Source organism: Nyctereutes procyonoides, unplaced genomic scaffold (genome assembly GCF_905146905.1).
Source record: "Nyctereutes procyonoides isolate TBG_1078 unplaced genomic scaffold, NYPRO_anot_genome, whole genome shotgun sequence".
Lineage (NCBI taxonomy): Eukaryota > Metazoa > Chordata > Mammalia > Carnivora > Canidae > Nyctereutes > Nyctereutes procyonoides.
The window spans coordinates 5,910,562-5,937,162 of NW_026575133.1; the positions used below are offsets into that span (position 1 = coordinate 5,910,562).

General features: G+C 48.6%; 1 protein-coding gene across 8 annotated transcripts in view; it reads left to right on the forward strand.

The window, feature by feature from the left end:
* The window catches only part of PAX2 (paired box 2), a 79,726-nt gene that overhangs the window by 11,881 nt on the left and 41,244 nt on the right, over positions 1–26,601 (forward strand). For all 8 annotated transcript variants that reach the window (XM_055299981.1, XM_055299977.1, XM_055299980.1 and 5 more), the window contains 2 exons: positions 19,667–19,752; positions 21,438–21,557. In XM_055299981.1, the coding sequence (XP_055155956.1) occupies positions 19,667–19,752; positions 21,438–21,557 (206 nt within the window). The remainder of the gene's footprint in view (positions 1–19,666; positions 19,753–21,437; positions 21,558–26,601) is intronic.

The window sequence follows — 26,601 nt, forward strand, 5'->3', positions numbered from 1 at the left end:
TTTGGGCAACTGGGGGTTGGCGAGGCCTTGGAGACCAGGCAGTGCATGATGGCACCAGCAGATGCCTGGAGCCCCAAGGAACTGTTGGGGGTAGGAAATAAGAGGAGAGTGAGTGACCTGGCATTGTAGGAGAAGGAGGAAGGCCTTGTGTTGTTCCTCCCATCCCCAGCCCCACAGTGGGTAGGAGAAGAAGGTGTGTAGGAGGGAGGGAGGGAGATGGGAGAAGCCATAGGGCCAGGTTCCTCTTGTAGCTTATCCTCAGCAATGACAAGAATAACCAGACTCATTCTTTTGGTTTTTGAGAGGTAACATAATAAGAAGATATTTTGTGTTTTTCATGTGAGAGTGAGAGAAACCAGGAGTTGTTGGCATTCTAGAAAGGTCAGGTTTATCATAGGGATGTGGAGGGAGGAAAGTAGGGCTGCAGAAGATGGGATGGTGCTGGTGAGAGCTGGATGAAAGGGCTGGAATATGCAGGCCCAGCCTACAGGCAGGAAGATTCAAGTTTTAAAAACCCTGTGCTTGGTCAAAGAAAACACAGCTTCAAGCCTGATTTGATCCCTGGGCCGTGTAACCAGACAGAGCTTTTCTTCTCTGTTTTAGACCAGAGCCCTATCGATGCAGGTGCAGGGGTGCAGGTGATGCTTCCTGAGCTCCTTAGCCCACAGGCCCCTGAGGAAGACAAATGGAGGGGAGAGTCGGGTCTCTACAGTGAGGGCGAGGGAGGGTGAGGCACGAGTGGGAGGGAAGAATGGAAGTCTGAAGGAGGACTGAAGAATGAGAAAGGAGGTGGGGAGGCCAAGGGGTGGAAGGGAGAAGCCTCGGAGCTGGCTTGGCTGGGTGAGAAGGGAGCAGCCCATGGCCAGAGGACAAAGCAGGGGGCTCCAGGAGCTTGAAAAGAGGGTTGGATCCCCAGCATCTCAGCCAAGGGCCTCTGGTAGTGCTTAGAGGTGGTTGGAAGGAGCCTGAGCTCTGGGAGGCTGGTAGACCAGGCTGAGGGGACCTCAGGAAGGTCAGCCAGGAAGGAGAAAGGTGGCAGAGCAGAGGAAGTGGCATGGGAGGTCAAGTCGCAGGAGCTGGGGCCCATGGCCACCTGTACCGGGCAGCACACCACACGGCAGGCTGGCCACGGCTGTGTAGCCACTGTGGTGTAGTTGCTGCAGCCTGGTCCCCAGCAGCAGGGAGGGTGGGAGACAGGCCAAGAGGAAGGGGGGAGGTCTTCACTTCCTAGGTGTTACAGATTTAGAGGGCCCCCAACTGGGAGCTTCTGGCCACTTTGCTCTGGACTTCCTCTTTTGCCTGCCTTCAGCCCTGCCTGGACTTCTCTGCAGTGAGCTCACTCTGCAGCCATGCAGGAACAGAGGAAGCCAGAGGACGCCCTGGGCAGCTCCTGGCAGGAGTAGCACAAAGGCTGTATGACAGGGCAGCAGGCTGCAAGGGGCACGGTACCTACCTTGTAGGCATGGCAAGGTCAAGAAATCAGAGAGGAAGGCTTTATAGGTCTGGGGGAGAAAGGAGGAGGGCAGGAAGGGATGACAACAGTAGCCACAGAGCTTGAGCAAATGGGAGCAAGCACCAAGGCCGCTATCTCCTGCCTTAACGCTCCTGCTTGGCCTCAGGGTCTTTACTGGGCTGGTGGAGAAAGCTGCAGGAAAACCAGGTGCTTTGTATGCAGTATCTGGCTTGACAGGCCACAGAGATGGTCAGGGAAGAGACCTTTATTTTGCTTCTTATCTTGTGACTCTCTATCCTAATTCTAGAGGCCAGGATGGTGCCTGCCTCTATGTCATACCACAAGAAGTTGGTGACTATGCGTTGAGGGCGCCTCTGCATGGCTCTGTTTTGAAACAGCCTGTGAACTCTGGAAAGAGTGTGTGGTATCTAGCTGAGCCTAGCATGTGTGTCCTGGGAAGCTGTCTAAATGGTTCTGGTATTCCAGGGAGCTCTTGAAAGGAGTCAGTCTTGTCAAACAGGGGGCTGGTGGTTTGCTCTTCAGAGAGTTTCCAGCTGAAGGGATTGTTTGGTCTCAGAATGAAAGTCTCTGCCAACACTTGGGCCACCTGCCTATTTGGGATATTAGCAAATGTTATCTGGCAAGCGCGGGTTGAATGGACGATAGATCTCCTGATGGGTTGATGAGTGGGAGTCTGGTCAGGTACAAAGGGTCTCAACATAGTCTGTGTGTGTGAACATGTATTTTCTCTGCTAGAGATGAGGGTGTAGTGATTGGCTGGGTCATGGGTGTGTAACATGCCTACGAGGAGTACTGATGGCAATGCTTGGTTTATGCCTGTCGAGATCATCAAAGGGAGTGTGTATTTAAGGAGGGACACAGGTCAAGCTGTTTATCTCTTTTTATCATCAGCAGAGAGGTTACATCCTCTCCTGCCCCCTATCCCTTACATTTTTCCTTCCTCTCTCCTCCTCCGCCTCAGGTTAGCTGGTTTGGGTTAGGAGGCCAATCTCAGTAGACTCTAATTGAAGAGGGAAGAGAATGTGATAAGATAAGGAAGGCCATCCTTCCTCTGGGGACCAATATAGGTTTCATGTTCCCCCACTCCACTTGGCTTCTCTAGGGAGATGACACCAGGGCAGGCAGCCTTCCCACAGACTGTGACTGTCTGGCTTCTGGGAGAGTCAGAGGAAATGAGGTACTCCTTGGGGTCAGGACTCAGGTTCCTTTCCCCATCACCATGGGTCTGGGTATGGGAACAGTCTAATGGAACCCCTGATGAGAGGGTAAAGAGAGATAGAAGAGAGACAGCCTAGACAGGAGGAAAGAAGTGAGAGCTGGAGGTAACTGACACAGGCCAGCTCCAGCTAAAGCCTGTTTTTTGGCCATAGAAGTGGACTGAGTATGTATGTTGGGAAGGGAGGTCTTTTTTTTTTTTTCCAGGGAAGTGGCTCTGAAGCCTTTTGGCCAGTCTTCTGGACTGGGCACTCAGTCTTTTCAGAGGATACAGCCCTGGTTTGGTCCAGCTCCCCCCTAAAAACAGTGGCCACCATCACTCTTACACCCCCTACCCTCCTGCCTCTTCCTCCTCCCTCACTTCCCCTTAGTTTGGCCCTGGTAGTTCCTGGCTCCAGAGAGACAGCCTGGAGACTGCTTAGGAGATGACCTCCCAGGGTGGGTACAAAAAAGTTGAAAGAAATTCATTTCATGGCCAGTGGCTGCTTAGAAAAGGCGATTCCAGCATACGAATGTGATAAATGTTAACTGAGCATTAATCGCATTAAAGAGGGCCCTATAAACTTTTCATTTCTAATTAAATTCGTCCAGTGATGCTGCCCAAGCGAGTACTCTGGGCCTTTGTTTATGTGGAAAATTAAAATGCAAATACAATGGGATTTATTTCCAGGAGTGGAGTGATGGGCTGGCCCCTCTGGCTACTGGTCTCCAGGCCTCTCTGGCCAGGTAACTGCTTCTTTGGAAGTGCTGTCTCTTGGGACACATTCTAATGTGAAGGGAGAGGACAGAGTTCAAGGTCAAACAGAGTCAGAAATGAGGAGAGGGTGTGGAAAAAATTGAAGAGAGGGAGAACAAGATAGTAGATGACCCAGAAATCTAGGAAGGCATTGCTTTGGTCTCACCCTGCCCCCTGCTGCCCCCTCCACTTCCAACTCACACCTCTAAGAGAAGAGAGTCCCAAAATCTCACTTGTGAGTAATGTCATCACAAGCCTCGGCTGCAGCTTGGAGATGAAGTGTGTGCGTGGGAGGGAGAATCTGGAGGAACCAGCCCTGCCAGGCATGCGTGGACCTCCTCCTAAAAGAACCAAGGGGTCATCTGCAGGGAGGGCCTGGGGCCTGGATTTATCTCTAGCAGTTTGAGGGGCTGCTGCTGTCCACATCGTGGTTTCACTGATCTCTTCTTCCAGTGCCAAGCAGCATTGACATAGGGCAATGGAGCAGAGAGGCACAAACTGAGGACGCTGTGCAGGCACGCCCGCCTACACGCAGGCTTCTCATGTGTAGGGAGAGCCAGTCACTCATAATGAGAATAAACAAATGTCCCTTACAGGGAGTCCTTTAGTGCCATGATGCCTTGATAAAAAGCAGTAACCCTAAATACTGTTGAATGGGATAATCTAAAGTTCCTATTTACCAAAACATAAATTAAGTTGAATGGAGAGAAAACATGGGTCAGAAAAATCATGTGGGTAGATCAGTAGAGACACTGAAAGGTCGCCATGCTGCTCTATGGATAAGGAAGTTGTAAAGGGCATTAAAAAGTAGAGAGGGAAAGAAAATGGAAGTGGAGACATGATAAAAAGCAGAGCACTAAATCACAAATAAGGGTACACATACAAAGTCACAAACCAGATTTATGCCAAGCATTGCAAAATCTACAGCTTGGTCTGACAACACATAGAGATACTCTGTGCACAGGCATGCAGGCGTGCAGAGAGTAGATGAGGCTGTGTCAGCATGAAGAGGTGGACTTGGCCGTAACCTGGGCTCTCTCTGCTGGCCAGTGGGACTGATCCAGGGATCTGTTTGGGTCTGGTTCTGCAGACAGCCAAGAATACAGCCTTAGGAGGTTTGTAAAGGTCTTTGAGCACAGGAGTCTCTTGTGAGCTGGATCCACATTCTAATGGATCTCCAAGGCTGCAACCCATTCCCAGATGGAGCCTGCTTGACTAGTTTTGTTAAATAGCTTGCTACCCCTGTCCTCTTTATTCTGCTTTATTCTAGGTTATCCTTGTCCTTTTCAGTGTTCACTTATGTCCCTTAGAAATGCATGAGCACTGCTGACAAACAGGTAAATGTGACAGCTCCCAAACATCTGGATGGAAACCAGACCCTTAGGCAATCATCCTTGAGGGTTGTCAATAGGATGCCAAATATCTGGTGATTTAGAGACATCTACATAATTGATCAGATTTCTAAGTTTTTATCCAGGCATCAACACTCATTTTCATTTCACTGATGTTGCATTTCATTGGAAAACACCTGTTTTCAGAGCAAAATATTCTGGGTGACAAAGTGCTGTGGTTCAAAATAATCTTTGATGCATTTGGGTCTGGTTTCCGGCTTAAAAGGAGGTTGGTTTGGACTTGAAAGTCAGATGGAGAGCTGGTGCTCAGAAGGTTTAGTATCTGAACAAGCCGGTGGATGCTTTCCCTGGAAAGTTGGTTGAGAGGGAAAATCACTTTCTCCAAACAAGGGTAAACTGTCTGGAGGCCTGGCTTCCATAAGGGAATCCATTTTGCCATCTTAAAGGAGAGTATAGGGTTCTTAGGAGGCATGGCCTTTTTGTTCATTTATACTTTAATTTGTCCATTCAGAAAACCTTTGTTGAGTACCTGCTACATGCCAGGCAATTCACACAAACCTACGTAACCCAGAAAACATAAGAAAGTGGGCTCTGGGAGAGATTGCTGGAGTTTGAGTCAAGCTTCCCTACTCACTGGCTACGTGGTTATAGGTAAATCTCACATCCTCTCCTGCCCTCAGTTTCTTCACCCATCTAACATGGGGATAACCATACAGCTCTCTCACAGGCTCTCATGAGGGTTACGTGAGTTTATCCACATAAACCTGCTTCACGTTGCACCTGGCAATGCTCAATAAATGTTAGTTGTTATTATGGCAGTCATAGTCATGAAGTGTATATTTCTTCCTATGTGTCTGCATCAATGTGTGTGACTTCTGGCTTGTGTGTGCATAAACAATGATTTCTTTTAAATAAAAAAGCTTGAGCAGAAAGGATATTCTGTGAACAGAAATGTGCACCATGAATGCCAGTGAAAAATATGGTCCACTATGAGCCCAGCTGGGTTTAGGAAAGGGCCTGTTCTATGTGTGTGCAGGAAAAAAGCCCACAATGTGTCAGTTATATGACCACTGAACAGAATTAGTCAGATAATTGCCCCTTTTGTTCATGTTGAGAGCCCAGCCTCTGTGGATGTGTGCCAGTGTGTGCACACATGTGTATATGTATGTGTGTGTGTGTATGTATGTGTAAACTTCAAATGCTTGCACACTCCTTCTCTGGAATGAGCCTACTAGTGCTTGAGGAGTTGAAGGTTGGCATTTTCTGGGCTTTATGGCATTTTCATGGGTGGTGGTGCTTTGCATTTTGTCAGTTTTTTTAAAAGGTAAAATGAAACAGTAATGAAAAAATCCTTATTTGATGGTTTTGAAGGGTTTCTCTGATTCTTAAATGTCATAGAGGGAAGAGTAGGGAGGTAAACAGGAAGAGGAAGGGAAGAGAGAAGAGAAAGTAAAGATAAGATAAAGGATAAAGAGAGGGGAGAGGGGAAAGTAAGCAAATATTTGACAAGTTCCGACCAATCTGTCTACTATTGTCCCACATCTCTGGATGTTCCAGGGAGGCATGGGAGATTAATTGCAAGTATTTTCACTGTTAAGAGCTAAAAGATTATAAGGAGCAAATTTAGGAGAAAAATTTTACTTTGGGCTTAACGTATTAAGTGCAATGACTCAAAGTAACTGGACAGCTACAAATTCTATTTACTCTGTGCTCAATAAGAGCAAAGACGAAAACCAAAGTTTACCAAACTCACAATGATGTGTTCTGGCTCCCCATCTTTATGGGAAGGCCCATGGAATGAGGCCAAGGCCTGATCCCATTCTTGCCTGTGGCTCTCTCTGCCCATTTGGCCTGGGTAGGTAACCAGGTTCAGCTCAATGAACTTTCATAAGATCCACACCCAAATGCCTTAATATTCACTGATCTGATTTCTTTCTTACGCCTTCCTTATTTCCCAACTTGACCCCTAGATTTCACTATCCCTTATTTATGCTTATTGCCTGACAAAGGTTCTAATTTTAAATTTTTTTAAAGATTTATTTATTTACTTTATTTATTTACTTGAGAGGGAGCACACAGAGGGAGAGGGGGTAGCAGACTCCCTGCTGAACAGGGAGCTTCATGTGGGGCTCGATTCCAGAACCCTGGGATCACGACCTGAACCAAAGGCAGACACTCAATGAACTGAGCCAGCCAAGCATTCCAGTACTGATTTTTTAAATTAGAAAGTGAATCTTTTAAATAAGCTAAATTTGAATCCTGAAAACTCAAGTATCCTTGAATTTTTTCCATAAGTATAAAATGTTTAAGGGCCACCATTTTCCTTTCTGCCTATTCATCCTCACAGGGCTGGATGCAGCCTCGGTATGGAGATGGGCATGGTGAAATCTATCCTCTCCCAGCCCCTGCCCCTGTCCAAATGGACCAGAAGCCCAAGGAGAGAACGGCCCCTGCCTCCATGCTACCTGACTGCAGTTTCTGCACTTCTCTGCTTAAACCACACACATACCTCTACTCATCTTAGGGCTTTATGTATATTAGCACACACATGTATATGCTTGTACACACGCATAGGCCAATCTTATGGCTGCTTTACTTGGTAAGCCCTCATATTCATAATAATAGTAGCTAACAAGTACTTACTGTAGTAAAAATCATTATAAGCATGTTGCATGTATTAATTGATTTAAGCCTCATAAACAACCCCATAGGGCTTTATAGGATTGTTTATAAATGAGGTAACTGGAGTACAGTGACATTAAATAACTTACTCAGGTCACAGGTTAAGCAGCAGAACTAGGATTTGAACCCAGGCAATACTGGTTCTAAAACCCATGTGTTCACCCACCACATTCTACTTCACATCACCTTTCCATCAGAGGAAGCTCAGGCATGTACAGTCTCTTGTGGGGCTCTGGTAACTTGCAGTCTCATGCCCAATGATGTAGTTACACATTTCCTTACAAGCTCAGAACAAAGAGCCTGCACCCTAGTAGAAAGTCACACCTAGTGGGTGTTCCCATACTCTTCCATGGTGTGTGTGTGTTGGGGGGGGGGCTGTGAGTGCAGGTCACTGCTGAGCCATGTCATCTGGGGATGCTGGGAGGGCAGAAGGTACCGATGGCCAGAATCACAGAGACTAGTGGACTGGGGAACTAAAATTTGTGTTGGACTTGGGTTCATGTTCATTAGAATTGGTGAGTTTACTCCCATCCATCCTTCTCTTGCCACATCAGGGATCAAGACTCTCAATAGGCATTGAGTCTGGCTTTGGAGTTTGACTGCCCACATTAGACAGAGGTAGGGAGGGTGGAACCAGGACCTGTGTCCGAAGTGTTCCATGGATCAGGGACAGCAGGCTTCCAACTATGCATTTGGTCATTGAGAAGAAATTTGTCTCACATCTCTAGAATCTTCCTTCTGGAAAGCAGCAGTGCAAATGACTAAGCTGGAATAAGCTAAAATAGCTAAAGGATGGGCCCTCTAACCCACCTCCCACAATCACACCGAGAAAGCAATTACCGAATCCTACAGCACCACCCAGATCCAACATCATTACTCAACCCACATCACCAAGGAGACACCCATTAACCTAATCTCTGAGACATACATTACAAAAAAAAAAGATGCTGATATGATCAACGAACACAATAATTCAAAGCAAAAACACAGACATTGCTGCTAAACAATACTCAAATTCCTCCAGCTCAGTGTTACACAAAGTGCAGGCACCTCAATACAATATCATGAAACACCAAGTAACCAACCTTAAGCCAGCTGCGGGAATGCACTGGGGCACAATGCAATGCAACGTACACCCAACACAATTCAAACTCTCCATCCTGCAGGCACACCCATACACAAAGGCTGAAAGCATGTGACTACCAGGGCAATAGTGAATGCTGGTTCGACATACACAGAGACGGAGCTGGCAGTCCAGCACCCAGCTCTTCTGCACACCCAGCAGAAAATGATCACAGCCACAGCCTCCCTAAGCTCAGCGCACTCCTGATCCCGAGGCACAGCGCAGCCTGCAGAATGCAGTGGCACCATCCCATTTCTCCAGCAGGTGGATGTGTCCAGACCATCACCTTCAATAAGGCCTCCGGGCTCTGGTTGCTAGTAAGAGAATAAAATGTCCCCTGAGCCTGCTTCCTGAGACAGGACAAATCAGCTCTATCCCGGGTGAGGTTTAATAAGACTTTGCTGTTACTGAAAATGACAGAGCTCTAGGGATGGAGGGAAAAGTGGGGGTGGGCTGGGAGGGGGCTCACCAAGCTGGGTGCAGGAATTCCCCCTTCCTCCACCAACCCCTGCCTTCTGTGGCCATTCCAGAGCCGAAGCCCTCTTGCTGGGTGTTCACTGAGTATCGATTCAGTCTGCAAGCAATTTTAATATTTCTTCAGGGACTTTCCAGCAACAGCACAAGTCATTAATTCACCCTCCCAAATTGCTTATTCAATAGCAGGAACATGGCTCCTGAATAAAGTCCCAGAATTTATGTGACTTGCACGAGTCAGGAGGTCAAACAACTGTTATGGAGCGAAGTTAAAAATCCAAATAAAATATTGACACTTTTTTGGGGAGGGGGAGGGGGAGAGTAAAAGTATTTAAAATAGGTTTTTGTTGCAATGCCCCCAGGATAAAGAATGGAAGGAGACTGAAGACAAGTTGGAGTTTATAAAATCAATGGGATTTATTGCACATCTACTTGGCATTTAATAATTCTCTCATTTCCACATCACCCCCACCCTGTCCTAGCCATAGACAGAAAGATACACAGGTGTACAAGTGCACATTTATGCACATCAATACCGGTGCATGGACCAATATAAAAACACAGTTGTGATGTGAGAATCCCAGACACTCTAGGAAGGGACCAGTGATGAGTGTGACCATGGCTTACATATTTGTCAGAAAGAGGCATAACTGGGGCAGAAATTCACGAAGTAGGTTTTGATAAATATATCCAGTATTATAAATCTTAGATCAAAAAAATATTAGATCAATGCATCAGAACAGACATGAATATAAAGATACACTAATCATAGTAGTGGTTTCTAGAAACATAGCAACACTTTTGTGTACAGGACCATCACATAATCATGTACATGGTTTGGAAACTAAATATAGTTAGATAAATAGATAGATACAGAGTATTTGGAAACCCTACACCCAAAACCTACAAGTGCATATAAAATACTGAACCCATAGCCACTTAACCTAAAATTGTGGTTCCTTTGTAATGTGGATGTGCTGCTCATCAAATACAGGAGAGGGGCTAAGCATGTTTAGTATCACCGCTATATGCAATTTCTGTTCATTGTCTACGCATGCATTTGCTCTGTTGTCCAGATCATAGATGGGAAAAAACTATGCCCAAATAGTTAATAAACACAGATAACTAAGAGGTAATAGGTTCAGCCTATAAACATTGTAGTCCCAGACCCAAAGTCTGACTCCAGTGCCATTAAGCATGTGACCTTAGGCAAATTGCTCAGCCACTTTGTGGTCTCCTTTGTGTAATAGAGAACATGCGTATCTGATAGGGTTGTAGCTAGGATTTAAATGAGCAAATGCATTTCTCACAATGGCTATCATTAGTGAATATGAAATAAGTTCTAGTTATTTCTTTTACTACTATTATATGCAGCTCTTCTATTCAGGCCCAGCCCCTCATAGATTTTACCTACTGTTCTTTTTTTTTTTTAATATTTTATTTATTTGACACAGAGAAAGAGAGCACAAGCAGGGGGAGCAGCAGGCAGAGGGAGAGGTAGAAGGGAGAAGCAGGCCCCCTGTGGAGCAGGGAGCCTGATGCAGGACTTGATTCCAGGACCCTGGGATCATGACCTGAGCTGAAGGCAGACTCCTCACAATGAACTGAGCCACCCAGGCGCCCTCCACCTTCTGTTCTTGATATGAGTTATTCTACCCGGTGGTTAGCAGCATGGGTTCTGGAGCCAGATTCCTGGGTTTAAATCCTGATTCTGCTACCTAACAGCTATATGCCCTTGGGCAAGTTATGTTAGTGCTCCGAGCCTCAGTTTCCACATCTGCAGAAAAGGGTTAATAATCTTCACAGGAAGTTGTGAGAAATAAATTAATCCAGGTAAACTACTTAGCACAGTGCCTGTTACATAGTGAACATATATTAGCTCATTACATTCCCTAAGATGTTATCCTTATTATTATTAATAATAACATTCTTTTGTTATTCAGCAAATAGTTTTTAAGTGCTAGCATTACACCAGGCACTGTTACTGGGTGCTGGAAATACAATAGTGAGAGAAATGGGTGTGACATCTGCCCTTGTAGAGTTCAGAGTCTAGGGACAGACTCAGTGTGAATTGAGTAAGCAAGAAAACAGGCTTTCAGCTCTGTGCTAGACCCTGAGGGGAAGAGGGGTACAGAAATAAATAGATTGGAAAGCCTGGGTGGAGCCAGATTGGGAAAGATTTTGAAGGCCTGGCTGAGGAATTTTGAATTGATTCTGTTGGTAATAGGAAGCAATTGTAGGGTTTAGCCACATCACATTCTTTCAGGAGACAGACTGATGGATTGGTTTCGAATACTGGAGTCACTGGGTAAGAGATGGGAGGGGCAAGAGGCGAGGAGGTCAGGTCCCACCTTTGCTGCTGCTCAGGGCACTTCCTCCAGGCTTCCTTCAGCTTGCCCAGGGAGGTAGGCATGCCAGGGAAGGACACAGAGCATGGACAGAGAGGACCATCACATCAGGCAGTCTTCTGGACCTTCCCAAGCAGGACCATGGGGTGGACAGCTGGTGGACCCTAATTCTAGCCCAGAAGCCCTGACAGACGAGGGCAGGGCTGGTGGTGAAAGAAGCTAGTCTGGTCACGCTCTGGGCTTGGCATGCACTGCAGACTGGTTTCCAAATGGTTAGTTAAACACATTGCCCCTTAATTTTTAAACCTATGCATATCTTGAAGTTAAATCAATCCATATGCTTACCATTCATCATATAAACCATCACTATTGCCCCCTTGGGCCAACCCCATGGCCCATCTAGCCTGGTAAATTGTATCTGGCCTGGGCTCCCAGGGACACATGGTGGAAGGATTATCGCCCTTAGTGCCAGTCTTAGAAGGCTAAGTGATGCAGAATATCTAAAGAAATAATATCTAAGGTAATATCTAAGGAACCCAGTGGGAATCTATCATCTTAGAATATACAAAAACTATTTTGAAATTATTTTTATTTTTAGCCTATAGTTAATTTCCATGGAGGAACTGATAGCTTCTTGAATTTTGGTTACTGGGTCAGTGGGAGTCAGGATCAGCAGATGGAGAGAAATTCAATTGATAGATATGAGTAAAGAACCTTCTGAGCCTACTAAGACTTTCTTTCAACCTTCTCAAGGCTCCCTTATATAACCATAAGGATGATTTCTTCATTCCCTGGCTTAAGCTAGTCTTCTCAAATATTAATAGAGTTTAAGAATGATCTGGAGAGCCTGGGCCTGGGTGGCTCAGTGGTTGAGCATCTATCTGCCTTTGGCTCAGGGCATGATCCCAGGGTCCTGGGATTGGGTCCCACATCAGGCTGCCTGCATGGAGCCTGCTTCTCCCTCTGCCTACATCTCTGCCTCTCTCTCTGTGTGTCTCTCATGAATAAATAAATAAAAATCTTTGAAAAAAAGAATGAAATGATCTGGAGAATTTGCTTAAATACAGATTCCTGGACCCTACCACTATCAGAAATTTTATGAGAAGGGCTGAGGTGGGCCCCAGGGATTTGAGTTTTAGCCTGCACCTCAGGAGATTCTAATGCAGATGGTTCAAGGACAGTGGTTTGAGGAAACTCTTCTGCAAGGTTTTCATCTCTTGGGGCTCAGTCATGACTTCTGAGAAGCAACAAAAGAGACAGACTCATTTGGGAGGAGCCCTGTTAGCCTCCAAAGCTGTATATTCCAGCTCTACCATGCTATAGCCAGAATGGGAGTTCCTGCCCATCCCTTCTCCTCATCAGCAGCCGTGCTCATGAATAGACCCTGCCTAACCTATGGGTGGTTGTCCAAAATGAAACCTGCAGGGCATGTGAGTGGGCATGGGCAAGCCACTGTGACCTGCACAAATTGCAAAGCTGGAGCCTAGGAAGACAAAATTTACACAAATCACATCTGGGCTGCCAGTGGGGAGGGGAGGTTGGATGGATGCTGTTTCCTCTGTGAGGAGGAGGTCATAAATTTTAGGGTTTTAGTTCCTGGGTGTACAGAGGGAAAATTCTAGTTATTTGGAATTCTTGGAATAGGGAGAGGAACCGTTTTTAGGAGAGGTGAAAATTTTCTGGAAAACCTATGACATTTCACTTGAGGTTTTGCCATGAAAAGTCTCCAGCTGTTTCCATTGTTCCAACTTGACTCAAGGCTGAGCCAGGAACACGTACCTGGTAGAGGGAGTTCTTGAAGGCCTGTGTTGAAACAATTATGTGCAATCACTGGGCAAAATATCCTTTGCTGAAGCAAATATCGTTTTGTCCTCTGGAATGATCCAGCCTCTAATACCCAGTAAGCCTGAAGGCACTGTCAGAGGCTCCTCCCACAGCTCCCCTGTCTCAGTGGACGGTGGGGCCAGCTAGTCTGAGACATTCTCTAACCTGGAGTTCCCTTGATTTACCAAATCAGGAAAGACTTTCCCCTATGAGGAATTAAATATTTTCTGCAAAAACTCTGCTAAGTGGGCAGTCTACCCTCCGACAATTTAAACTGATTTTTATATGTGTATGGTACATGTATATAGACACCTGACTTCTTGCCCTAAAGACCCTTTCAGCAAACCAGTAATATGATCAATTTGCCCAGGGCCAATCTGCCGTTCTACTAAGAAGTAATTCCATCATGAGGAAAGCAGTCTGTTCTAGGCAGCTGGACAGGATTTTATGGGGACATGCTTGGAGATCCCATGTATATATCACATTGTCAAGAGCTGGCTCCAGCAGGTATTATTACTCCCATTTTAGAGAAGGAAGACTAAAGCTCAGGGAGCCCCTTACCCTTTGTCTCTCAGAATACGACAGAAGAGACTGGAAATAGAATCCAGGAGTTTGGATTCAGGGCTTTAGGGTATTTCTTTTTTGCAGATAGGATAGCTTGGTGGCTACCAAGCTTTTATACTCCTTGAATTCAAACCCCAGACTTGCCATTTATTAAATGGGTGACGTTGGGCAAATTACAACATGGCATATATACAAAATGGGTTGTTGTGAGGATTAAGTAAACTGTTTGGGGCACGTAGAACATTGCCTAACACATAGTAAATAACTCAGTAGACAATGGGTTTTTTTTACTGGAACTCTTGCTAGGGAAGCATTGCTACTAGAAATCTTGACCAGTCTAGTCCTGGATATGCTGCCACCTAACTCTCTCCAAGGTGAGCTGTCTGAGGTCACCTCAATGCTAATAGGACCTCCTCTTGTCTCCACCTCAGGGGGAGTTTTTGCACACCATTTATTATCATATAATACAATGCAATATAATATCATACATAACATAACATAATATGATGGGTAGGTTAACTTGGAAACCCTGAGGCGGACCGTGGATGGATGGATAGATGAATAGATACATTTGTACTAAGTATACATACATTATATCATTCTATTGATTTGTAAAAAGTTCCCGGTCTGCCTGGCTGTAATGAGATTTTTGAACTTTGCGTGGCGATCAATGAGTGGAATATTATTGGCCTGGAGAATTGATATACCTGCTCTCAGTGGCTTGTTCTGCTCTCAGGCTGCCCCGGCCCCCCAGGTGTACGATTCCAGCAGACACTTAACCTTTTTTACAGTGTCATCAGGCTAAAAGGAATCTAATAGTGACACAGGACTTGTGCTCAGCACTCTGCCACTATTGCTTTCCTGTCACAAATAATTTATAGCCTTCTATTTCCATCCCTGAGCCTGCACCCCAGCCCTGCCTCCTGCTTTCCCCCAGCTCCCAGGAATCAATAAACTCACACAGCCACAGTGGGACCTCAGGGTGCCGAGAGACAGACGGACAGACAAAGAGAAGGGAGACCAACAGATGGGCAGAGAGAGACACAGGGGAGAGAGACAGAGGATGAAACCCAGAAGAAGGAAGGAAAGGAGGAGGAAGTAAGCGACGGAGGAGAACCAGAAGAGCTTTCTTAGCATGTTGGAAGCTCCTTGGTTTCTTCATGAGTTTAACAAACTGTTAATAGGAGACTCATTACCTGCTTTCATTCTAGCTCACAGAGCTGATGAAACTGTTTTGATCTCCAGCTTGGTGGGAGGTGGAGGCCTTCTGGGAATTTAACCAAAGAAAGAGTGACTTCACCTGCCTTGTCATCTATACTCTGAGGCGCTGCCATAGCCCCCTGGTACCTACTGGGCCCCAGAAAAGCTCCTGGTCATAATGTCTGTGGATCCTTCCCAGTGCCCCCAGGCAGGGGGCCCCAGTCTGTCTTCCTGAGAGTCTCTCTGATGCACCTCTTTTTGGGTCAGGTCATGACACCTGCTGCTCCCACTTCCTATCTTCTCAGTGCTCCATCCGGGGCCTCCCGGCAGCTACATGGACCAGGATGGACCGTGTGGGGCTGAGAGGCCTCCTGCCTGCACCCGGCTCATCCCTAAACAGAAGGCAGTCAGTTCTGGTGGTCACTCAGAGGAATACTACTACTACTACTACTACTACTACTACTACTACTATTAGTTGTTGTTATTATTATTAGCATTGGCATTAGTGTTTATTGAGCCAAAGGTCATACTAACCACTTGACATGCATTATCCTGTTTAATCCTCTCAACAATCCTAGGAAGTGGACAGTATTATTATCTTATTTTACAGATGAGGGAATCAGAAACTGTCAGGTATTTCACAGGTAATAACCTAGGGGTTTCACTGAGTCTCAGACTCAGGCAGACTCAACCCAGAGCCTATTCCCTTCTTCCCTTTGCCTTAGTCACACCCTTGCTAAGTTCCTAAAGTCCCCATGCTGGGCTCAGGCAAAGCTAGGAAACATGGGAAAGGAAGGGCATCCCTGTGAAGGAGAACATGCTGGAAAGAAAAGTGGGGAGCAGGTGTCTTGATGGGGCTATCTTTCATGGCAACAGGAAATGGCACTTGCCAGCCCCCTAGTAGAGAGGCGGCCTTTGGGACTCCCCAGTGATCCATACTTGCAGACTTGACTTGAGGGCCAAACTGGCCTGAGGCCATGGAGGCCATAGATATGTCTGGCTGTCTTACAGTGCCAAGAATGAAAAAGATTGGAAGAGAAGGAGGAGAAACGGGGAAATAGTATTAGATAATCACCCAAAGCAATGCTTTACTTCATCCTTTTAACCTCTGGTGATAATCCCATGAGTTGCTGGGCTGTGTACAGGATGCAGGTGGGCAATTGATGACCACCATTATCCACGATCCCAGTTCTTAAAATTCCCAAGATCAGCTCTGGGGACTTCCAAGTGCCCACTGTCCGGAGCACGGATGGGCACCGAGAGCATTAGTGGACCACCAAGCCGCTGTCAGGGGGTAGTGATTTTCATCACTTGCTGCCTCAGCTAAATTTGCACCAGTGCCCCAAGGGTCAGAGGCTCAGAGTAACAAAGATGGAAACTCCATGAGGCCATTTGGTTATCTGAGTCAACCAGCCCCAGCCCTGGGCTTCCCTTAGTCCAGTGCTCATCAGCCCACAGGCTGGAGCCACCCACAGCAGACCTGTGAGATCCCAGAAGCTTTTGCTGCAACCAGTTAAGGGCAGCTGCTCTGAGCTGCACAGCCCCCTTCTAGACTTTTCCTATAGACCAGTCTACATTGCCCTCAGCTCCCATCTTATCTTTCCCATTGTGATCATGCTCCAAACCTTTCCCCTACACTTGAGACATGACTTTCCCTTCTGCTTTGCCGAAAGAGAAAAGCTGTGAAAGCTCCTCTTCAAAACCTTTGGCTGCCTCAAAATGCACCATCGCTCACCAACCCCTCCCTGTGTGTCTTCTTCTTCTGCCTTGTTCTCTCCGTCATCCACTCTCAGACAACTTCAGGTTCTGCCTCCCTAGCCTACCAACATATCCAGATCTTTCCTACTCTATACAGCCTTCCCTCCACTCAGCTGCCAATTCCACCCTCTGGCTTCCACACTTTTCTTTCCTCTCCTTTCCTACAAACTTCTGAAGGCAGTAATCTACTTTCACTGCCTCCCTCTCTCCCTGTTCACTCCCTAACCCCTTTCTGTTTGGCTCCTGCCCTAGTTGCTTTGTTGAGACCACTGTCCCCCAAATTCCCATACCTATGCCTCTTCTTATTCCCAGTTCCTTCTAATATTTGCTTTGTCATTGGTGCCGTCAATTAATTATATTCTCCTTCTGGAAGTGTTCTTCTCCATTGACTTAGGTGAAACTGCTCAATCCTGGTCCTGCCATTTCCAGTGTGACCAATTCTGACCCCTCTGCAAGGTCAGGTTCTTTTCCCCAGCCTATAAAATTAAGTGCCTTCTAACATCCTCTCCTTAGGCCTCTTGTCTCCGTCAACACTCTTTTCCTTGACAGTCTTAAATCTGCATCTCCTGTGCCAGCTGGATACCCCACCACCACCTCAAACATTGCATGTTGGGGACAAGACTAGCCACCTCCTTGCATCTTCCCTCCTGCCAGTGGTACAAACAACCAGCCTTCCACGTACACAGAATTGGGGTCTTAGGGCCATGGTTGACTCCAGTTAGTGGCTAAATCCTGGCCATTCTGCCTTCACAATGTGTTGTAGAATCTTTCCTTTCTTTCCTGAGACCTCGTGCCTGTATGTTGCTCTACCAGGATCTTCTCGTATGTGTTCTCTCTAGTCTCGAAAATACTGATGGCTTGAGACTCTCTAATCCCGGTTGCTGCATGTTGGGAGAAGTAGGACAAAGTAAGGAAAAGCACATGTTTTAGAGACTGAGTTCTGCCTCTCCCCTAACCAACAGTATGGTCTTGACTAAGCCACTTAACCTCTGTCAGCTTTGGTTTTCAATCTGCAAAATGAGGATAATGGTATCTACTTTGGAGGTTGTTGGGTGAATGAACAGTAGTATGCATAAGTAATATAAATTGCATATGCTGTTAGCCCATAATAAATGATTAACAAATGGAAAATCACTATTATCATCGTCACTTCCAAGTTTTCAGCCTTATTTCCTCTTTCCCCTATACGTATCTCCACTGTTCCTGGCTGACCAGCCTGGGCTTTAACCTCTTAAACTCACTCAGCTTCCATGCTTTGCTTCAGCCTTCCTCTAGCACTTGCTTATAATGCCCCCACCCCTACCCCACCACAACTTCTTTGTTCATCTTAGTACTGTAATATTTTTCACTGGGAAAGAGACTTTTGAGATCCTGGAGTCCCACCTTTTTACTTTACAGTTGAAGAAGCAGAGGCCCTGAGTGGTAGAATGATGAGCCCAAAGCTATCGTGGCTGATAAGTGGCAGCATCAGAAGCAGGACTCAGGGCTCCTGCCAAAGGGCCTGGTGCCCTTTTCACTTTCCTCCATCCTTGGGGCCCTTCATTGATAACAGCCCTGTCCTCCTTTGAAGGTCAACATGAACATCCACCTCCTCAAGGACTTCTTTCCCAGTCCCCCTCTTGCAAGGGGCTGGATTTCTCCTCTGCCTCCTTCTAGCATTTACTGCCTAGCCCCTTGGTGCTCCTTAGCTTTCTCTGGGTGTGTGTCTTTCCTCTCCAGCTTCATCTCCAGCACAGTGAGGCAGGTGCCTTATCTCTATTGCCTGTGAGTGCTCAGTTAAACCAGAGTGGTATCCACTCATGGCCTCTGACTCACCTGGCTGGTTTTTTTTTTTTAATATTTATTTATGATAGTCACACAGGGAGAGAGAGAGAGAGGCAGAGACACAGGCAGAGGGAGAAGCAGGCTCCATGCACCGGGAGCCCGACGTGGGATTTGATCCCAGGTCTCTAGGATCACGCCAAGTTTAGGTGAACTTGGCCCACATGCCTCTCTGTAGGGAGGAGCCATGTCATAGGTGAAGTTGATACCAAGGGTACCTAGTTTAACTAGTGGGCGGAGGGGAATATTCCTCTGTTTGGGCTTTGGCATTGGTTTTTTGCATCACTGAGCCCTGGGCTCCTCAGATCACTGATAAGCAGACCCATCCTCCACTCTGGGATGTTTAATCCTGCCCTCCAACCCCACAGTGCACAGGTTGAGTGCCAGGCTTTTCAACTGGGCTGGTAAAGAAGCTGTGATCCAAGTAAGAGCCCAGAGAAGTGGATCATTGGGCCAGTAAGCTGGGCAGGGACAGGGCAGTAAGTGGGCTCAGGAAGAAGATGCTTGGGACCTGGCATCTGGCAAAGGTGCCTGGCATTGCACTGGGATCCCAGGGACAAAGGGGCCACCTGTGACCCAGCCCTTTCCTGGCTATTTCTTTTTAGCTTAAGAAATAGGGAAATCTCCCCCTTGTCCCAACTCTAGAGGACTGTGATACAGTCCCAATAGGAAAGCCAGCTCCAAAGTGATCTCCAGCCCCAGGGAGTCCTGTTCCCAGGAGGATATTTGCATGTAGTTGAGGAGGGAAGGGACAAGCCACCAGGCAGTCCCCACCCCCTGAGAGGGGAAGGATGCTATGTTCTGCTCACTCCTCTGCCCCAGTTCTTGCTACTGAAAACCAAGCTGCAGTTCAGAAGATGCACATTGCAGGAGAGAATACAGACCACCTCTGTCCAGTTGCACTAGGTTGGATCTGCAGAGCCAGTGGGAGGGAAAGCTCATGCCTTGCAGCAGTCAATGAGGGCAAGAGTACAGGGAGCAGATGGATGAGAAGAAGCTGGGGAGCTTGGGAGAGCCCCTCTGCCGGGCTGGGCTGGAGCTGGTGCAGGCGGGAGCAGGTATGTGATGTGTGACGCTGTCGTGATGCTGTTGCAGGATCATCAGGACCAAAGTTCAGCAGCCTTTCCACCCAACGCCGGATGGGGCTGGGACGGGAGTGACAGCCCCTGGCCACACCATTGGTAAGAGGGCTCAGGGAAGGGAGGAAGCAGGGTCCCACCCAGGAGAGCTTGAACCACCACCCCCCCAGAAGGGCCCACCTACCCACCTACCTGCAGTCCCAGGAACCCCTTTCTCAGCACTTGCCTTCCCTGAGCTCCTACAGGTAGGGGTCTCCCCAAGAGACTCCCTAACCAGGACTGTTCTCTGCCTCCCGCCCACATCTCCTTGCAGCTGCCTTGTCTGTCTCTATCTCTGTCTCTCTCTACATGAAGATTTTCCTTTAGCTTTTCTTCTCCACCTTCCTCCTCCTCCCTCATTTTCGGTTTTTATCCGATTCTGTCTCCACTTGCCTGGACCTTCTTTTTTTTTTTAAATTTATTTATTTATGATAGTCACAGAGAGAGAGAGAGGCAGAGACACAGGCAGAGGGAGAAGCAGGCTCCATGCACCAGGAGCCCGACGTGGGATTCGATCCCGGGTCTCTAGGATCGCGCCCTGGGCCAAAGGCAGGCGCTAAACCGCTGCGCCACCCAGGGATCCCCTTGCCTGGACCTTCTTACTGCATTTTGTAATTTTTAAAATTCTTTCTTTCTCTTTCTTACTCTCTCTGCCTTTCCCTTTCTCTTTTCTCTTCTCTGTATGTGTGGCTCTGGGTCTGTTCTCATCTCTCTGCTCCACTCCTCACAGCTTCTTTCCTCCTTTCCTCTTAATGGGCTCTCCTCAACCTGTGTCTCTCCCCTCTGCTCTGTAATTCCCTGCTGCTCCAGCCTCCTTATCTGCTGGTCCTTGCTCAGGGCATCTCGGAGATGACCCAGGCCCATCAGAACACCAGCTAACACCCCTTCCTCTATGGTCTTCCCCTTCGGCCACTGCAGCCCTAGGTGAGGCCCGAGCCGTTAAGGGCTGGGATGAGGTTATGCTCCTCCTGCTGGCCCTCTTGGCAGCTGTCCTCTTCTCTCTTGACCAGCAGGAAGTGGACACAGCTGGTCCCGGCCTTCCCGAAGTTGGCAGGAGCCGCTGTTTCTGTAGCCGGGTTACAGTGTGTGCTGGGAGGGAGGGTTGGGCCAGGCTGTACCCGATCTGATCACCACGGAGTGAATGTTTTCATGAGTCTGTGCCCTGAGGGGGAAATTTAGAATTCAGGTGATTTCAAGACCAGGAGCACCAGGGAGAAAGGAGCTGCACCCTCCTGGGGAATATCATGACTGTTCTTGTGTCTCCTAGAGGGTCAGAGACAGATCCTAGAAAGCCGCACCCTCTGAAATAGGACTGGCAAAGGCCAGCCCAGGAGACTAGAGACAGTGAGCTGGGGTTTGTTTAGAAGGGTTGGCCCAGCCCTGGGGATTGGTGAGCTGTGCAAGGAGGCCTCCTAGGAGCTCCTAGAAGCTGGACCACTCACTCTCTAGATTGAGCCCATGTTGGTGTTTCTGTCCATCCTCAGGAAGTGAGTTTAATGGCCCAGCCAAGTCACGAGAGCTGTGGAGAAGGCCTCGGGTTAGGCCTTCTGCTTCTGTCCGGGGGCTGGACAGAAGTGAAGAGGGTGCACTGTATGGCCATGTGTCCCCTCTAAACCTCAGAGGACAGAAGGCCATATGGGCTCCCCATCCCTCTTATTTCCTCTGCTTCTCTCTGCCCCCAGCCTTGGGGCTTTGGCCTTCAATCACAGCTGTTATCCTGATGGCATTTCCTCCTTACTCTCATCCAGTTCCCAGTACGGCCTCCCCTCCTGTTTCCAGCGCCTCCAATGATCCAGTGGGATCCTACTCCATCAACGGGATCCTGGGGATCCCTCGCTCCAATGGTGAGAAGAGGAAACGTGATGAAGGTAGGGAGGAGGGAAGAGGCTTGGCTTCCCTGTGCATGCTTTGTCCTTGGACTCAGAGCTCCGGTTTCGGCCTGGCCTCACAGCTGCTCTGCTGTGAGATCAGTTTTAGTAGCGGAGCCCAGGTCCCCCCACTGCCCTGCTGGCTCCTGGAGAGGGAGGCCGGCTGCTGGTGGGGCCCTCAGCTTCACCATCTGCTCAGCAGCCTCGATGGCCTCATCTTCCTCTGCGACTGCCCCTAATATCTCAGTGGGGTGCCAGGTTCATGCCAGCGTGAACCATGTACCCTGGGAGCGTTCAGGAGGTTGGGGGACAGCTGATCTCTGACCCAAGGATGAAAGGCCGATCTGCCCTGGTTTTTACCTGATCCCAACCCATCAGAAGTTGGGGGCGTGATGTCATATGCACCTGACCCAGGTGTCCTTTCTTTGTGACACACGGATTCTGCCTCCCATTGAAGCCACTCAGGGAGCTGGACATGGGCCGTCTGTACTCTTCTTCCCTATGGGAGGAGACGCCATGCAGGCTCCTCTCTGTGCCCCCCTTTCACATTCTTTGTAATGCCTCAAGGTGCCGCCAGGCTGTCAGGGAGTTCAGAGGAGGGAGGAATGAAGGAGAAAGGGGGGAAAGGACATGAAGAGGCAGTGGTGGCTATGAGCTCAGGAGAAGGTGTTTTACAAATGTTGGGACATGAGGAGGTCCCTTCGTGACCTTCTGGTTCTCTTCTGATGAGAGAAGGGCCCAGGGCGCAGGGCCAGTGGGCCCAGACCAACAGAGACACCAGTGTCTGGAGCCTGCTTCCTGTCCCAATCTCATGGTCCCTTGTCTGGGGAGGGTTATGATTTTAAGGGTATCTCCCATGAAATAGACAGAGTCTTCTAGAGATGAGCATGAGGGGGACCGCATATCCCATTAGCCTGGACAGTCCCAATTTATGCCTTTTGTCTCTGCATATTGGCCAGTCAGCATCTCTTTTTTTCTCTCAAAAATGTCCTGTTTGGACAATAAATAACATGGCTATCCCAAGCATAGACAAGCCCTTTGATTGGGGCAGCATTAGAGGGTAAGAAACAGAGAAAGGGAACAAAAGTGAGATTCCCTGGGCATAGGCTGAGGAGAAAGAGGGTGTGAAAGCCCTGGCCTCCAGTGGAAGGGACAGAGTATGGGAGAGGCCTAGGTCTGGCAAGACAGTGATGACCTGGTGCTGGCCTCCTTCCAGAAGTCCTAATGGCCTCGTTTCACAGGGAAACAGCTTGTCTGGCTCTATTTCTCCTTCTTCCAAAATATTCAAACCCATTTGGCTGCCACGGCCTTTGCCACTCACTAAATTTCATTGTGGTTATTTTGGCGGCAGCCCCTGATGGGCAGGGGGAGACTTCAGAAAAGGCATGAGGTCCCAAATCTCCCTGGGGTCTTCCCACATTCTGGCCTTAGCCAGGTGCCCTGGCACCCTGAGTGGTTTGGAAGATTCTTCCTCAGGCCCCAAGGGTTTCCCCTTTCACCACCAGCCCCTGCATTTTTAGACTGTGAGATGTCCAGCAGGTGGGGTGGGGAAGGCCACAGGACCTACCCATATACTCTCCCTTATTGGTCTGTGGTTGGGGCCAAGTATGCCCTCTGTTTCCTGGGCTCCTGTAGGCCATGAGAGGAGGCCAGGAGTAAGAAGACACTGTATGAGACTGTGGCCACCCAGGGTCAGGCCCAGCCAGCCCAGAACAGAGTGCTCTCCTACCTGCAATTGATCATGCTCATTGTTTCCAGTCAATTCAATTCAGTGAACCTTTCCTGTGCATCAGCTGCAAGAAAAGCTTGGTGCTAGGGGATCCCAAAGGAGAACAAGATATGATTCTTGTCCTTAAGGAGCTTATAGTCTAGTGGGGCATGTAAAACACGTGAGCCCAGAGAGCAGAAAGGCCCATCAGATATCTGTTGTGATAGAGGTCTGGGCGGCAGGCCATGGGAACTCAGAGTCAGGAAGGAGTAACCTGGCAGGAGGGCTGCATTTTGAGGAGGGGCTTGACTGATGTATCAGGGGCATGTCCAGAACAATGGCAGTGTGAAATCCTATCTGGTAGACAGAGCCTCTTGATCAAAAGGTACCGTGGTGAAAAGATGCAGGCCTGCCCTGGCAGGAATGAAGAGGCACGAGGGAAAGGCTGGGAGTGAAGGCTGAGCAAGCACATGGGTTAGGGTCACAGGAGATCAGGCCAAGACCAGACCATATAAGGAGTCTGGACTTTTCTCTGCAGGCTTGAGTAGCCACTGAAAGTGTCTGAGCAGGAAGGGAGAAGAGCAGGGCTGGGTTTGGGAAGACAATCTTCTGGCAGGGAGACTGTGATGGCAACAGGGAAACAATTTAGGAAGCAGTTGGCATCTTCTAGATGAGGGATAATGTGGACTCTCAGTTTCCTCTTACTGCTGAAATACTTCACCTCCCGGGCCTAGCCAGGGGATGAGGAGGATCTGAGGCCGTATTTCTTTTGGTTGGGTGGATGGGGGCGGTGGTTCTCTTGCCTTGTCTCCGCCTCTCTTCGAGCAACCACAGACTAGTTGGGGCTGCCCTTTCCCGGGTGGAGGCCAGCACCTGTGAAGGAAGCCAGTTGTCCCCAGCTGGCCCCCACCCATTCCCCCTGGGCCGCCACACACACTTGACCTGTGGGATCCAGGTGGAAGGGGAAGGAAAGGAGAGGGCAAAGGCAGACCTTTCACAGTCTTGCCCCCTCCCCCATTCTGGCTGCCTCCGGGTGCCTACAAGCAGCGGGGGGCCCAGTTTGCATTAGGGAGCAGCTCAGATGATTAAGAATAGGAGAGATAATTATGTGTCAAGATGATGTAGCCCAAGTCTGCAGTCAGGCCAAGGTAGCACAGCAGCTGGCAGGCCGGTCGCAGGAGGCAGCCTCAGGCAGGGGCTGCAGACACCCAGGTGTGTCCTTCAGTGACTGGGCCAGCACCACAGGCAAAGAGAAAACTGACTTGGGGCACTGAGGGACGCTGGCATGGAAATGGGGATGCATGTCAAGGGACCAGACCTCCAGGGAGTGGAGGGGCCCATCCCCCTCCAGGAGGACCCAGCTGCCCTGCTAGGCTGGCCCCCACGTGGCACCAGGGCAGCTCTCTACAAGTGCCTCACCCCGAGGGCAAGCTGTGAGCCTCTCTGTCCTCGAGGAAAGCGCTTCAGCTCCTGCCTCTGGGTACGGTTCGGCCTATTCTTCAGCACTAACAATGTCACGGTGGTGGGCATTAGCGAGGACAATCACTGCAGCGTGTGCTGGCATTATTGGAGACAATCTCAGCAGTAGTTATTGGTGTTCACAGTGATAATACCCAAAGCATTATTGGCATTGGCACTCGGAATATGGACAGCGTTATTAGTATCTGCAGCAATCATATCTGTGGGGATATTAGTAAAGGGCCGATCAGCTGTGACTCTGGGGAGAAAGGGAACCGACCAGTGACTGTGAGCCTGCTTGAGACGCCTTCTCATGCGCCTTGGCCACCGGAAGTATGGAAAAATCCCCGGATTTTCCCTTGAGAAATGTGCTAGTCAGGAAGCGTTGGCACTCTCCACCTACCTGAGTCCAGGAGCTCCCAGAATGAGACGGGTGGATGGACCAGGGTTAGATGAGGAGCTATGTCTTGAGGCGCCCAGAAGACAGGCTATCCATCGGTCTGAGAAGGCAGATCGCCGTGTAGTACCCTGCTAAGATCTTTACCTCTTTTGGGCTACAGTTTTGGGTGAGTATATTAGTGTCCCTTGAAGGGACACCACTTCCCTGAATGCCGTGTACTCTGGTTTACGTGGCTGGAAGATAGAGACCCTTGTATTTTGGGGGACTGGAAACCCAAAGTCCTTTGCCTTTCACCCAGTTGCTTTCAGCTGTAGCCCAAAGCACTGCTGTCCATGTGTATTATTGGAGCACGGAGTAATGACGTCACTTGTCTAAAAATCCAAATGAAGTCATGTGGTAGGAGCCTGTTGATCTGTGTGAGGGGCGATGTGTTGGTATCCTCTCATGATGTGTGGGATTGCCAGGGGCTGTGATCTGGCATTCCATTAATTAGACTCACAATGAATTGTGCAGCTGAGTGGTGCCAAGCCAGGGCAGTTGTGCATTTGTAGACAGGGCAGGTTGCACAGCTGCAAACGGCTCAGCTCAGTCACTGCCTTTGATAGCTCCTTTCTGCTCTGGCTGAAGCCATAATTGCAGAAGGAGGCTTATTTCCTTAGTTCCTTTCCTTCCTTGAAATCCAGACTATGTTGCTCAGGTTAGACTTGGAGCAAATGAGGGGATTCGGCTGCAGCAATGAACAGTGCCTGCATGGTCGGGTGGGGGGGGGCGGCTTCAGGCAAGAGGAGACTGCAGGAGTCCCAGTGAGAAGGCGGATGCCCGGCAGAGGCCAGTGGGCAGTCCCTGGGGTGGCGTGGGTGGGCACTGTGGCACAGTGGGGATAGGTGCTGGCTCTGGGGTGGGGCACAGCTGAGTGTGAATCCTGGTGGTGTGGGCAAATCACTAGTCCTTCATCAGCTCCATCTTCTCCTCTGGAACATGGAGATGGCAACAGCACTCACTCCAGGGGGACTGCGGAGAGGGCTACCCAGAATCACGGGTCGAGTGTCGAGCTGCATCCACTTTGGAAGACGGGTCATTGTGTGTCTGTGGGGAAGGACCTAATAGACAACAGGTTTATGTTTTGAGGGCAAATGAAGTCATGTCAGAAGGAAACTTACTTGGGCCCAGGCTCCCTAATCTTGGTGCAGGAAGCTGATGCTGGGATAAGCTCACTGGGACCAGGGAGTGGGGAAAAGATGTCAGCCACCCATGTGTGATTGGGAGGACCTTTGTCCATCTCTACTTAGTCATTTGCTCTGTGTGGTTATCCAAATGGGCCACATGTCTTCTCTTAGCATCCACAGGCATTTTATTTTATTTACTTATTTATTTTAAAGATTTATTTATTTATTCATGAAAGACACACAGAGAGAGGCAGAGACAGAGGCAGAGGGAGAAACAGGCTCCCTGTGGGGAGCCCGATGTGGGACTCGATC